The 14,225-nt window shown below is 39.8% G+C and overlaps 2 protein-coding genes across 2 annotated transcripts; both read left to right on the forward strand.

The window, feature by feature from the left end:
• Window positions 1–2,855: 2,855 nt before the first annotated feature.
• Window positions 2,856–10,501, forward strand: TMEM9B (TMEM9 domain family member B). The gene is made up of 5 exons (XM_015864069.2): window positions 2,856–3,058; window positions 3,200–3,291; window positions 6,764–6,872; window positions 7,792–7,926; window positions 9,325–10,501. Exons 1-5 carry the CDS (start codon window positions 2,981–2,983, stop codon window positions 9,478–9,480), a joined length of 570 nt encoding a protein of 189 aa, XP_015719555.1. The 5' UTR covers window positions 2,856–2,980; the 3' UTR covers window positions 9,481–10,501.
• Window positions 10,502–10,600: 99 nt separating this feature from the next.
• ASCL3 (achaete-scute family bHLH transcription factor 3) lies at window positions 10,601–14,205 on the forward strand. Its single transcript, XM_015864070.2, has one exon. The coding sequence runs from the start codon at window positions 13,311–13,313 to the stop codon at window positions 13,863–13,865; it is 555 nt and encodes a 184-aa protein (XP_015719556.1). The 5' UTR covers window positions 10,601–13,310; the 3' UTR covers window positions 13,866–14,205.
• The last annotated feature ends 20 nt before the right edge of the window (window positions 14,206–14,225 follow it).

Below are 14,225 nucleotides of genomic sequence, written 5' to 3' on the forward strand. Positions count from 1 at the left end.
CTATGAGCGTGGGTGGCTGGGAAGACACTGAGCCACCTTCACGCTTCAAAACACTTTCATTGCAGATACAGTCATTCGAAAGACGAATTGTTTAGCTAAGGTTGAAATCTGATGTATACTCGCTACATGACTTTAGGGGCAATTTTCCCTGAATTTTAAATAAAGGTGTTTTGTGTTTCCATAGTAACTCAAGCTCATTTATTAAGATGTCTGATGCACTGTTAACATTACACAATTCACTGTATTGAAACAAGGTATAATAGTACAATTGAGAAGTAATCTATATGCAAAGGATTCTTTTAATTCCTATGAAATTAAAGCCACTTAATGGAGCCTGAGGAAAGACAGAGGGAACAGAGCAACTTTTGACCATGTGCCATGTTGCAGCTCCAGCCATTTAGGATAGCAAGTGGATGTAAGAAAGAGAAAAGAAACAGGCAAAGGAATGGGGACATGAAAATTAGCTAAAATGTGCAGTCTGATATTCCTCTGTGAAACGTGCGAAAGAATCTGAAACAAATGCGAGCAGCTTTCATGGCTTGGCACCAGGTCACGTGCAAGAGGCGAGCTGGATCCAGTCCTAGCATTATTAGGTGGTTTTTGGAGTTTTCCTATCCAAGTAGGGAAAACTTCAAAATTGCTTATTCTCCAGGTCTCGAGAGACTGCATCTGAAAACGCTCCTTCTGAAGAGCATTTATTGCCCTTCTAAATGAAAGTAAACACTGTTCTTGGATGGAAATAATTCACAAGCATATGGAAAATGGGGAACACTGCAGTGTTTCAGTGAGGTTTTCCCAGAGGCATGTCTGTCTGTCTATAAAATGTTAAGATTTGTATAAGTTGCCCTTGTGTGTTTAGTTATGGATAAACCTGATTATCTGTAACTTTCAAGTCTCACTTAGAATGCCACTTATTGCTTTTAATATGTTTCAGTACTTTTGTGCTGTTTTTTTTTTGTTGTTTTTTTTTTTCTAATCAATCTATAATGTGCTTTACATGGATGAATAACATGGATTTTAAGTTTAGCTTAAACTCAGAACCAGTTGAGTAAGTTCTGCAATTTGTCACAGCCTGTTTACATGATGAAAATACACTTGGTGCCACAGACTGGCATGAGTGAATACAACAAACTTTATATGTTTTGAGAGAGAAAAGAGCTAGGATAATGAGTATGTGTTACGTTATACGTGGCCCATATGTTCTGTGTCACCAAGTGATCTGTGTTCCTTCACCGTTCGCTTCACAAACTACAGGGAAATTTCTAAAAAAAAGCCCTGCTGTAGGCATTATGGAAAATGTGACTATGTCCTGACCTATGCAAAATGGTTTCCTCGCTTACTCTGGAAAGCATCCAGCATGTTTGTTGGAGGGGATTATCCCAACTTGTTGCTGGCAGGCTGTCATGTTGTCAGACTCTACATGGAGCTGACAATGGACCTGTTAAGAATACATAAACTATATTTAAATATTGGCTTGTAATCATGATTTGCCCGGAAGGTTGCATTCCACATAGCTCAGGTTTGGTTTGGTGTCAACAGCGGAGGCAAATCTTCTGCATGCTCCAAAAGCTTGGGTAATCCTGATGCACTACAGGCAGCAGCCCCAAGGGTTGCTTGCTGTGTTCTTCCTGTCTCCTCACTGCAGAGAGGGAAGTCACTTGCCCCTCACCCCCCACTCACTTCTCCTTCAGCCCTGCTACACAGCCCTGAAACCCACCTCCACCATCTTAAGTAACAAGAGGCAGAACACAGCAGCCACACAATCACCACCATCTTATGTACCTCGGGGCACCATGCCGAGCAGCTTCTGCTAGCTTAACTAAATGCACAACACAGCAAGCCCTGCCATTTCTGCCACCTCAAGTAGAGGGCACCAACTCCTGCCAAGTCCACTACTTAAGTAGCAAGGGTCACCAATCCTTATGTAAAAAGAGGAACCAACCCCTGCTACTTCCGCCATCTTAAACAACTATAGGGACAACACAGCAAACCCTGCCACTTCTGCTCTTATGCAACATAGGAGCCAAACATCCTTGCTACCTCCGCCATTTTAGGTAGCAGGGCATGTGTACCCCTGTGACTTCTGCCATCTTAGAGGCAAAAAAACCCAGCAACCCAGCCATCTCCACCACCTTAAGTAACAAGTGGCATGATGCAGGAACCCCTGCTAGGACCAGCATAGGAGTATGGAGGAGAAAAGCATGGAAAGCTGAAATACAGCTACCAGAAGAGCTGTTCTGTTATCACACCCCATGACAGCCCTGACCTCCAGGTGCATGGTACTGTGCCAGACACGTCTCCCCATGGGACAGGCATGGGGCAGGCACGGGATGGATCCAGGCTGGCTCACTCGCCCTGGGACACCATGTTGTTGTTGCTGTTTTTTATTTAATAAAGCAAAACGAAACCCCAAGCATTGCCATGTGTCCAGCTGCATTACCGTGTGATGAGGATATTCTACATGTTGTTGTTGCTGTTCTTTATTTAATAAAGCAAAACGAAACCCCAAGCATTGCTGTGTGTCCAGCTGCATTACCGTGCGATGAGGATATTCTACAGTGCATATGAAAGCAGGGGGCGGCCGTGGGCAGACCTTGAGCAGACACAGACATTATATTTACACTCCCAAGCACTTGGAGAGGGTTTATTCATGGTTTCAAATGAGACCCAGCTTCTATTTCATACTTATTTTTGTTTGTTACTAACTCGTTAAACCGCGTATGCTTCTTAACGCCGGCTGTATTTCCTCTTAACAAAACCACGGTTAAAACAAACACCGTTTATTTAACGCGATATTAGTCCCTCTCCGCCCGGAACCTCGTGGCGCTGTCGCAGTTCCCCGCGGACCTCAATGAGGAGCGGACATCACCGGAAGAGAACGGGAGGAAGGTGGAAGTGATGGCGGCGGCACGGTAGTGTTGTTAATTAGGCGGTGTTGTGTTGTTAGGCGGTGCTTTAGCAGGAGAAGCCCCGGACCGACATGGCGGCCGGCCTCGGGGGCTGGCTGTGCCTCTGCGGGCTGCTGGCTGTTCTGGCGGGGCTGGGCGCACAGGCTAAGGTGAGTAGTGCTGTTTGTGTATTTATCCCGGTAATTGCTTTGAGCTCTTGAGATGAAGGTGGTTTGTTGTCAGTTCTTGGGGTCTGACATACTGTGTGTGTGCGCTCCGTGTCCCGGCTCAGCGTGTTGTTTGCTTTGCAGAATTCCGAGGACGTCCGATGTAAATGCATTTGCCCTCCTTACAAAGACCACTCGGGCCACATCTACAATAAGAACGTCTCGCAGAAGGACTGGTGAGTTTATCGTGGGGAGTTACAAACAGCGTGACTGTCTGTCAGCGTTCTGTGGCGATGACAAAAACATCTCTGCTACATCTCATTGCGCCTTCGCTTCTAAAAGCATTTCAGAATTGAAGAGATGAGGGTTTTCACCCTTAATGTTTCTCCATCTTCTATTTTGGATTGCTTTGTTTGCCTGTTTTTAGTTCCTGTTGCATAAGGCTTGGAGGTAGTAGAAGGAAAGGGGTGTTGTAATTTGAATTCAGTGACCACAAGTGGTATCATGGTGAAGTAGTGTATCTGTTAATCTAGGATAGGGATTGTTTTCTCCTACTTCTCTGCTCTCAAAACCAGTCCTGTTGTTCAGAGATTGTTTTGGAGGTTTGTTCCTCAAAAATCACAGTCAGAGAATGCAGTATAGTTAGCAGCACATTCTCTCTCCTGTGTATAGAGAAACCTGTGTCTCAGCCACGTACTGTGTTGTTTTGCTTGGACCTACCCATGGCATCTGTCAGATTTAAACTGAGCTGAGGACCAGTGTATGTGGGCAGGGATGAGCAGCTGGGGAAGAAAGGAAGATAGCACTGATTTAAAGCAGCATGCTTTGGAGTTGCTGTGATATCCAAAGTGCTCAGGAATTTGTGGATCAACCTATAAAAATGTGAAATATGTTTTGATATGTCGACTCTTTTCCTTATATACCAAGAATTATTAGTAGGCTTTTTGGTCTGTTGAATAGCAGCTGGCTAGCAGCTTGATTGTGAATAATCCATACCCCTTAGTAATCCCACCAAAACAATTAGAGGAATGAAGTTAGTGATACAGATGTGTATTAAGAGCTGTGCCTTGACTTACTGACTTACTTACAGAAGAGCTGTGAGAAACAACACCATAAATTTCAATCTGTGTTAATGAACATAAAATGTAGTGTCTAATCTAAATTACTGTTTTGTCCCATGTGGTTAGCTTAATGTGATTAGGCCTGCTGTGACAAATTAGTCATAGTCAATGCAGTAGTAAGACATACTGAGAGAACTGCAGCTGCAGCTGGCATTTCAGAGTGACTCTGTTAATGGCTTAGTTGCCTATTACTCCTCTGCCTATTAAGTGTGGTTTTTTCAGTGGACATTGCTTAGCATGTGCCCTACTGCCAGAAAAGGCCTTGTTTCACTTTAAATCGTATTGGTAGTGATTTAAGGAAAAATTAACTTTGTAGTCTTGGCTCGTTTCATGGTGACAGGTAAATGGTGCTTACAGGATCTCAGAAACCTATTTTCTGGTCCTAAATCTTATTTTGTTGGGGTTGTTTCTTGTGAGACCACTTGGGAATGTTTTGGTCTTCTTGTTTGAGTTGCCTTCTTGCTACTTTAAAAAGGCTTCACTGCTTGGTCATGTGCAACAAAGTAGACCATTTTAGTGTCACACTTGGGCTTCTGCATCTGTGCCAGTGACCTGTTATTGTATAGAACAGGGTGATGTGCTCTGCCCTTCGGGCATTTACATCTGTCGCTCTGAGGCAAGAGTCAGATCAGTGAGTTACGTTCAGTATGATCACTTACTGCCTCCTTATCTGGACTCCAAATCTTTAATATTGAGCTTAATCTTTAATATTGAACTTGTAGCCTGCATTATGATACTCTTATTTAGGTACTTCTGTTCTTTTGTTGGAGAGGTCCTTCTTTTTCATCCTCACAGACTGCTAAACAATGCCTTTTGATAACATCAGTGTGAGCTGACAGTGCTCCAACACCAATAAATGTGTTTTCCATTTGAGAGTTTGGAGCTACTGCTGACACTTCAGTCCTGACAAACAACACACTAGGCAAGCATTGTGCTGTGTAAGACTAAGCACCTACATGACATTCAGTTAAATAACCCACTTTGAGAGAAATGCATTTATATTTCATGTCTAGAGGCTGATTGCTTTAATAGTCAAGGACATAGTGGGAGGGAAGGTGCCCTGTCTGCTTTGGTGGATAAACTGAAAGCTGACCTGAAACTGTGCTTTTGGCTTGCCTTGATTTGCTAGGAAGAATAGCTTCATTGGTGCTGTTATTGTTGAGTGGGAACACCCTTTAGGAAAGGGTCAACCTTTTCCATGTATTCCTCTTAAACTGCCATGGAATCACAGTCCAAGGAAACATATAATCCAAACTGAGAGCTTTTACCCTCCATAGCAATGTGAAACTGAACTAGAGAAAAAAAAACCTTGCTGATATTATTTGATATATTCACAGTAACAGATATTCTGCTGTACCCAAGCAGCGTACTGGCTTTCTTCTCTACTTGAGCAGCATATTGACGTAACCTTTACAGAAATTTCTTCGTTCATAACTTGTATGTATTTCTGATTTTGCATTTTAAATGCAGCACTATTTTGCAGAGGAGTTTGTACTTCTCATGTCAAATAAATGGAAAAAAATGATCCCTCCATGCCTCTTTAGAGATTGAGATGCAGCACTCAGCAGTTCTAGTTATAAAAAAGTGATACCAACAAAACAGAAGAGGTAAACTGATGCCTGGCCATGTGGCTTGGCAACATTTTCATCTCGTCCAATACAGAATTGAATTGTTGGCTGCTGCTATCACGTGAGGCATTTTGTTTCGTTATACGCTTCTGACTCCACAAACACTGAGTTGATGGGAATCAAAATGAAATTTGTTCCATAAGTGCTCTGCAGGGAGCTTGGGATGTTAACAGAATAACCAAACTGAGCAAAAAAAAAAAACACCTCCAAATTGTTAAGTTATTGGTGGAAGTAGTGCTGCAAGCTGTATTGTGGCAGCTGGATTTTAGTACTGTGGTGTAGAATGTTCATAGTATTGTCAACCATGCTTCTTGGTATAGGAACTGTCTAGGAGTTTGTAATCTTTCAAGTCAAAGTATGTTTTCCTGTCTGATTCCAGTGCTTCAAAGTGAATGCTGTGTATTCACAATCTTATTGCTTAAATAAACAACTCATCTGATGACTGCTTTTTTCCCTTAATGCCTATAACACATGATGGTAAGAAAAAAAGAGCTTCTGTTCATAAACACCAAAGAGAGGTTAATCTTCCTTCAGATATTGGAAAAGCAGAATAAAACTCCTTAAGTATTAGGAGAAAAAAAAATGTAATAGCTGGAATTGAGTTAGAGATATCACTGTCAAATGGTGCATGTGTGCTGAGTTTCAAATCCTTGGACTTGTTATGCTGACAGTTTTATTTCCATAAAATAATGTGTTTAGTTGGAAAGGTCTTAACTTGTTTAGGAGCTTGTCAGTAAACAAATTTGTCATTTAAGTATAATAATAGTTGAGTAGTGACTAAAAAACAAAAAAGAAAGTCTTTTGATACTTATAATTTAGAACCTATCTTAAGCAAGGGTGAATTCTCAGCCCAAGTAACTGGGATCTGAATGTATCTGAAGATGTGAGGTCTGCCTGTGTAAGGGAATAAGTAAGTCAAAACCAACTCACTTGGTTGAGTCATTCCTGTCTTTCTTCAGTGATTGTCTTCATGTGGTTGAGCCAATGCCTGTCCCTGGACCTGATGTAGAAGCATATTGTTTACGTTGTGAGTGCAAATATGAAGAGAGAAGCTCTGTCACAATTAAGGTAAACCATGTTCTGTTGTATGTATTAAACTCTAACTGAATAGCAAATAGGACTTTTTGGAGAAATACTCTTCTAAAGGGGGAACTCTTCTAAAGTAGTCTTAAGATTTTTGTTTTGTTGTTCATAATTTGTCTTGAGTAGTAGTAGTAGAATCATGCTGTAGCTGAAGGGGTGAGCTTAAGAAGTTTAAGTTCTCCTGTTTTGAGATTTAGCTTATATTTTGCTGGAATTCTGAGTGTGATACGGTATTTTGTCAAGCTTTGGACTTGGTATTTTTCTTAGTGTTCTCTCATTATTCAGCTGTCTTGCTTGCTTGATGTAAGTTTACTTTCTATCTTGGCAAGCTACGAAGAGCAAAATTGATCATATTTGCTTTACCTGATGATTCCTCATTCTTATCCTGTTATAGCCATTGAGCCCCTGACTGGAGTGAATAAGTTATATAGTGTGTGTTCTATTATACAGTTTCCTTTTTTTAGGAGGCTTTCTAGGATTTTTTATTTTTCCCTTTCTCCTTTTTCTTTGTGAGCTGTGTGACTGAATGCAGATCTGTGCTGGAGAATGGAGGCCATGCAGGAACCCCTACATTTTTGACCAGTTTAATTTCTGTAGATAGTAGTCCTGAATAAGGCAAGAGAACACCAAGTTGTTTCAAGAAGGATAGCATAAGACTTTAGCAATGCTTCCCTAAGAGAGTCTTTGTTTCAAGTTAATTTATCTGTCTGCCCTAAAACCTGCCCTAAAATGTAATAGATGATGGCTTCTTGCTGCTTGTGAATTTTAAGTCATATTGACACTACTGAAGGTTGTCAGGCTCATCCAAAACTTTAACTGTACAGTTCTTTAGTTCATCTCTGCCTGGTGAGAGATGGCTGAAGTAATGTCAGAACTCTGGGATAATAGTGTTTGTGTTGTGCAGGTTACAATCATCATATACCTGTCTATTTTGGGCCTACTTCTTCTGTACATGGTGTACCTTACGCTAGTGGAACCTATACTGAAGAGACGTCTCTTTGGACATTCACAGCTCATACAGAGTGATGAAGACATTGGGGTGAGTTCAGCCAACTGCTTCTATGTGTGGGTTCATTCTTAAGTGATTATTTGGGAAGATTTTATTGCAAGACCCTTTGCTATTGCTATCCCTTCCTCCGTTTATTTTATGGTGGAAATGTGTGCTGTTGTGATTTTGTTCTTCCACAAATGAAGTGATTTGTAATCTTTGAACTTACTGTTCTAGGTATATCCAACTGCATGATCTTTTATTCATAGCTTTTTCAGTCTGGGACTGTCTCTTGTTTATAGCGTATTTCTTAGCCCAGTGATGCTCATGTGTGCCTTTGGGGCTTGTAGATGTCCTCTGGGATCCTTAAATGTTAATCATTCTACTGTTAAGGGTCATCACTGAGCTGTTCTGTACAGAATTATGTCGCAGATACAGTATCCACTCACATCAGTGTCTTTAAAAGCGTTCTGGAGCAACAGCAAATAAGTACTGTGAGGTATATACATATAAAAGTGCAAACAACTATTTAATATGGGATGTAGTTATGTTATTTTTTATTATGTTGTTTACACATTGTGCTTTCCAGTGTAGCTTTAGAAACATGACTTTGTTCAAAACAGTTTAGCAGCCAAATAAGAAGTTCAATTCCAACTCTTACTGTTTATAACTTGCTTTTATTTGTTAGAGGAAAACAAAGAATTGAAGGTATTGATGGAAAACAGACAGAGTAAATAGTAAATAATCTCTGTTATTGTTGAGCTCTGTCACTTAAACAGCTGTATTTATACTTTGCTTTCAGACAGCTTGGTACAATGGGTTCAGTTTGGTAAACAGTGGAGTGTGTTGGTTTTACATACAACCTTTATATGAACAACCTGAACTGCTGTATAGTAACGGGCTGAGAGCTGGCAGAGAACTGACTAATTCACTGTTTAAGTGGTGTTAAACAAAGTACGTTTGTGACAATAACAGAAGGGTCCTGGCATCTAGGTCTGTCCTAGATTTGATTCTAGCAGCTGCTAATAGCTGCAAGTCTCATTTGGGTGGTGAGGCACTAGAACAAGTTGCCCGCGGGGGCTTGGATGCCCCATCCCTGGAGACATTCAAGTCTGGGTTGGATGGAGCCCTGAGCAACCTCATCCAGCGGCTGGCATCCCTGGATGTGTAGAGAGTTGGAGCTCAATGATCTCAAGGTCCCATCTGACCTAAGCTGTTCTATGATATTGCAGTGACACAATTTGGTCTATTTGCACTTAAGATGCAAAACCTGTGGTGGTTACTTGGAATGAAAAGTATAGTTTTAACTATCTGAAAACTTCCTTTGTCATTATGACTGACTAGTTGGCTAAAATAGCTTTTAACTTAAAATCACCAACAAAATGAAACATTTAATGCAATTGCTTGGTGAAATTATTGAGATCTAACTAAGGATCTTTGCCATTCCAGGATCATCAGCCATTTGCAAATGCCCATGATGTGTTAGCTCGTTCTCGGAGCCGTGCCAACGTTTTGAACAAAGTGGAGTATGCCCAGCAGCGCTGGAAGTTGCAAGTCCAAGAGCAACGCAAGTCTGTTTTTGACCGTCATGTTGTGCTGAGTTAATTCTTTCAGAAGTAACTCCAAGAAGTAAAGCAGACAAACTGAAAGAACTGACTTTTGTCAGTTCAAAAGGGTTCACTTCAGATACACACTTCAAAAGGATTTTCTTCAAAGGTTCTTTTCTGATTTGAAAAAAAATAAAATATATATATATATAGTATTTAAAATTTGAAAGAATGTACTGAAGTGGAAGCAGTTAAAAGAAATGAGTTAACCAAAAGCCAGAAATCTTTACATCTTCACTTATCTCTTACTAATAAAACTGAAAAGAAAACAAACCCTGAGATAGCTTGCTTTGTTTGCTACTGTGATACCTTATTTACAGTTGTGACTTTACGGTGATTTTTAACTATATATTTCTCTTTATTATTTAAGTGGTTAAAAGTACCTGGGAACACATTAACTACTTACGACTCACTACTCTCTTTATTTGAAGACCTTTTGTAAATATTTGGAATTTTCTTCAGGCTGATGTGAGGTATTGGAAATGGAAATCTTGCAGTGCAGTTGTCATGTCAGAGAGCAAAATTTTGATTGGCTGTATTCATCATTTGGTTTCTTGCACTTTCAAGATGCTTGTATCAGGTGGTTGAAGAATTATTTCTTATGGCAGAACTTATATGGACACCGACTCTTTGAGCTGCACGCTTGAAGTACTGTGATGTAGATAAGCTCAAACGCAGCACACTTCAAGGCAGTGACATTTCGTTCTATTTTGCTTTAAAAGCTTAATATATTGTATGTGTATTATATCTTTTAAAAGAAATCTTCCTTTCTTCTCATGGGTAAAGTCTCAGGAGCTAGCATATGATGAAATATTTATTATGAGAAATCTTTCTGCATTTGTCTGGATTGATGGTATAAGGCACATAATTTCTTGAGCACCTGTCATGTTGAAAGTTAGGTGTATTTTTCTATCTGTGATTCTGTGTTCAGCTCTCTTAAGAGGTATACAGTTGCTAGATGACTAACTTTCATATATCCTCTTTGGAATGGAACAATTAAAACTGATTTTTGAAAAACAGATGCACATTATCTAGATGTCATCATTTTCTCCCTCATTACCCTCGCATGTAAATCGCACTTATAATAACAGTTATCTGAATATGCTTCTGAGTAGAAATACGCAGTTGTTTAGTGCTTAGATAAGGGGGAAGAATGGCTCACCAAATTGCTGATTGAAAGAAGTGTTTAATCCCTGACTGAAATTAAGCTAGGCATGTTTAGTTATATTATTGTGTTGCAATGATTTTCGTTTCCAGTGCCAAAGGAAATGGTACCACGGGACAGTATTATATATTGGCAGGTACAGTTTTGACTTTCATAATTGCTAGAGTGGGAGCAAAATAGCGTGGAAAATAGACTGTACCTGTGTACGTAGCTCTTCAATGTCTTGAGTGGAAACATAGTTCGCCCGTAACTTTTGCAGTGACTGTATCTCTTTGGCAGATGCAGAGCTTCATTCTCTTGTCAGTTCTGTAGGCTTCCAAAACCAGAATTAATCTGAATATAATTATAACAGGCGCCTAATTGGTGGTAGTGTAGGGTTCTTCCTCTAAGTCCAAAACAACGCAGGGTGTATTGACAGGATAAAAGCAAACAAACAAAAACACAGTTGTGTTTGGCATCTAACCCTGATGAGTCAATGATCGGTTATGACAGTGATGTCCACGGGATGCCCTAAAGAAAAATAACTTGTTTGTTTCATTTGTGCCCACCTATCTACCAGTTCTAATTGGTGCTTTACATCTTGGCTGTGTTTCTGATATGGTCTGAAGCTGGAGTAGAAAGAGAATGCGGAACTTTGCTCCAAACAGGGGAGGGGAAAAAAGAAGTGGAAATTAGGGCTAGTATTTTAGTTTAGTGTTGAAGCTTTGAGGCAGCAAAGCAGAAGAGAACTTAAAAAGAACCTGAAACAAAGCAGATCTTGTGAGATGACCATAAAATGTAATGTTAATTTCATCCATACTCTTACTCAAACATGTATTTGTTTGAACATTATTTAACTAAATTCTAGCTGATCATAAATTTAGATATTAGTGTATGAAACTCCAGTAAAGGAAAATGCTGCTTTAGTAAACTGTAACAGGGCATAAGCAAAGCACGTTCCTGATTTACTTTTTCCAGTGATCCAGTTGTGTTCAATACGGTTTCAGAATGTCTAGTCTTTTATGCCAAGTCTTGTTGCCATCATAGCTGTGGTGTGGGTGGAAAAGTCAAACCAGAAATGAGCAGATCTAACTGTAAGCTGCTTTGCATGTTGTCAACTGGCTATAAATTGCAGGAGTCATTGACTCAGCGGAGCAAACTACATTATTCAGGTAAGAGAACTGTGTATTGCTGTATCTAGCAACAGATCTTCACCGAATATCCATGTTTCTCTAAATCACCTCCATCAGTCAGTCAGTAACAACGCTTCTGTAGCTTTTTATTCATTGTGTTGAATATGATCACTAACTATATTAAATAAGATGCAAGAAAACTGGAACATTAACTTTTTTTTTCATGTCGTTCAGATATTTTCAGGTATTATTCAGCAGTCTTAAAATTAGCACGTCTTGTTTCCTTGGATTTTACTTTCCCCTGAAGATTGGTGAGTCTCTGGTCTAATGGGAAGAGGATTCTAACATGTGCTCTGTGCAGACAGTAAGGCAACAGACAGCTGTTCTATGGAATGCTGTTATGCAGCAGAAGTGTCGATGCAAAACAAATACTGCAAGTATCTTGAGGGGCTGCGTGGTTTCTTGCTGTATATACATACTTTACTATTAACTTTTTTTTTTTTTTTCCTATTCAATGAATTAATTCTGGCAATATTTTCAGGATGTCACGGTAGAAAATGTTTAGAATAACACAGCTTGTGTTAGAAAAGAGAAAGATGATTATCTAATGGTTTTGTTTTATGAGTGCATATAGTCTCTTCTAATCTTTCAGTATCTTGATTAATTCAAAATGAATGTGTCTGCCTACCATCCGTGTGCCTACAGGAAGACCCATTTAAGATGCACGCGACTGTCTCTCTTGCCTAACAGTGTGCTGTAGGGATTTCTGTACTGAGATCCATTTTGACTAGGAAAAAAAACAGATAATGCTGAATAGAGATGAATGTTGATGGAATCCATTGTTAGACTGGGTTATTGAGTGAAAATTCATTCTCTATTGAAAGTGGCAGGTGTGAAATTACAGAGAATGTTGAAGTATCTCTACCCTTGTGAGGGATTAAGAGAATCCAATTTGTTACGGAACCGTGGTCTCAATATTTGAAGCTTTTCAAGGTTGTGGGTGGTGCAGCCTAGATGTTTCTGGTAACCTAGTTTGTGTTTGGGTGCTTTTTCTCTTATAGAGGGTAGAATCTAGGTATTTTAGAAAGCAAAGTATAGATGAGGAAAATGTTAAAGGAGCATTTTTGGATAGATTTTGTTTTGGGAAGTACTGCTTGCAATCAGTAAGGATGGATCATAATTCTTTAAAAAGTAATTATGTGTTTTAGTTGTATTTTTAAGTAGCTATTATGTAAAATAATTTTAAATTGAAATTTAGTATTTCATATGTGTTTAATACACAGATTAGTGGAGAAATGAGAGGACCCAAAATGATGTCATGTTTTAGACCTAATTCATCTTCTAGACCTTTTCTAAAACTTATATGAAGAGCCATTTGAATACTTCGCATCCTCTTGTTTTATTCAAATAGGATGTTTTCTGCCACCTGTAATGGTTTTCCAGTGTTGTTCTGGAATGTTGCAAATGCCAGTTGGTGAGTGCAGGTGAGTGTTTTGTCCCGTCCAGTATGAGATGTTTAAAGTGTTTTGTAATTATGCGTTTCCAGGTTAAATGCAGAACCTGATGGATGGCAAAAGTTACTGTAATCTCATGGACAAGTTGTCCATCTCTGCTGACCCTCAGTGCGTACAGCTGCCCCGGCCTTTCTGTGCAGACCCACTAGTCATGTTTCACATGTATCCAGAAACACCAAACCAGGTCGCTTGTTCTGAAGATCTGTCATTCCTTCCTTTCATGCCTGAGCATTTCATCACTGAGAACTTCTACAGTGAGCCCTGTGGTTTTTCCTACCAAATACCCCACTGCAGTTACAACAGGAGCGAGTACTCCTATGGGCCAGCTTTCATCAGGAAGAGGAATGAGAGGGAAAGGCAGAGAGTTAAATGTGTCAATGAAGGCTATGCTAAATTGAGACATCACCTACCTAAGGAGTACTTAGAAAAACGGCTCAGCAAAGTAGAGACTCTCCGTGCAGCAATAAAATACATCAGGTACCTACAGTCTGTTCTGTACAGCGATTCTGTGGCAGCAGAAAAAATTGCCGTGGAGCCAAGCCAACCACCTAAAGCAATTAACAAACAAAGCCAATTTTTGAAGACTATCTAAACTGTTCCGAACCAAGGGAAATATATCCTGCATGGGAACCTGGTAGCCACTGCTATGTTGCTAAAGATGTGCATGTTTCTGAAACATCTAGGGGGGCAGATCATAGTGCACGTCGATACCAGCCCACAGAAAAGCATCTTTAGTTTTGTAGATCGTAACTGTGCTTACAGAAATGTGACCGGGAAAATGACATCTGAGTGGCATCAGATAATTCATGGAAATTGGAAAGTACATCTAAAATTGTTACTGAACAAAAAATACAGTGCCTAAAAGTGTGAATTAATTGTATGTGGCACCACATTCTTTGCTTTGAAATAAAATAAAGTCTTTCCAGCCGTGAGGCTAAGATTCCTTTATTTT

This window comes from Coturnix japonica, chromosome 5 (genome assembly GCF_001577835.2).
Source record: "Coturnix japonica isolate 7356 chromosome 5, Coturnix japonica 2.1, whole genome shotgun sequence".
NCBI classification, from domain to species: domain Eukaryota; kingdom Metazoa; phylum Chordata; class Aves; order Galliformes; family Phasianidae; genus Coturnix; species Coturnix japonica.

Excerpts from the sequence above, each read along its gene's own strand:
- ASCL3 (XM_015864070.2), top strand. The coding sequence starts at position 13,311 with ATGCAGAACCTGATGGATGGCAAAAGTTACTGTAATCTCATGGACAAG.
- TMEM9B (XM_015864069.2), top strand. The coding sequence starts at position 2,981 with ATGGCGGCCGGCCTCGGGGGCTGGCTGTGCCTCTGCGGGCTGCTGGCT. Across the intron at positions 3,059-3,199 it reads GGCTGGGCGCACAGGCTAAG|AATTCCGAGGACGTCCGATG; the intron begins GTGAGTAGTGCT and ends TTTGCTTTGCAG. Across the intron at positions 7,927-9,324 it reads AGAGTGATGAAGACATTGGG|GATCATCAGCCATTTGCAAA; the intron begins GTGAGTTCAGCC and ends TTGCCATTCCAG.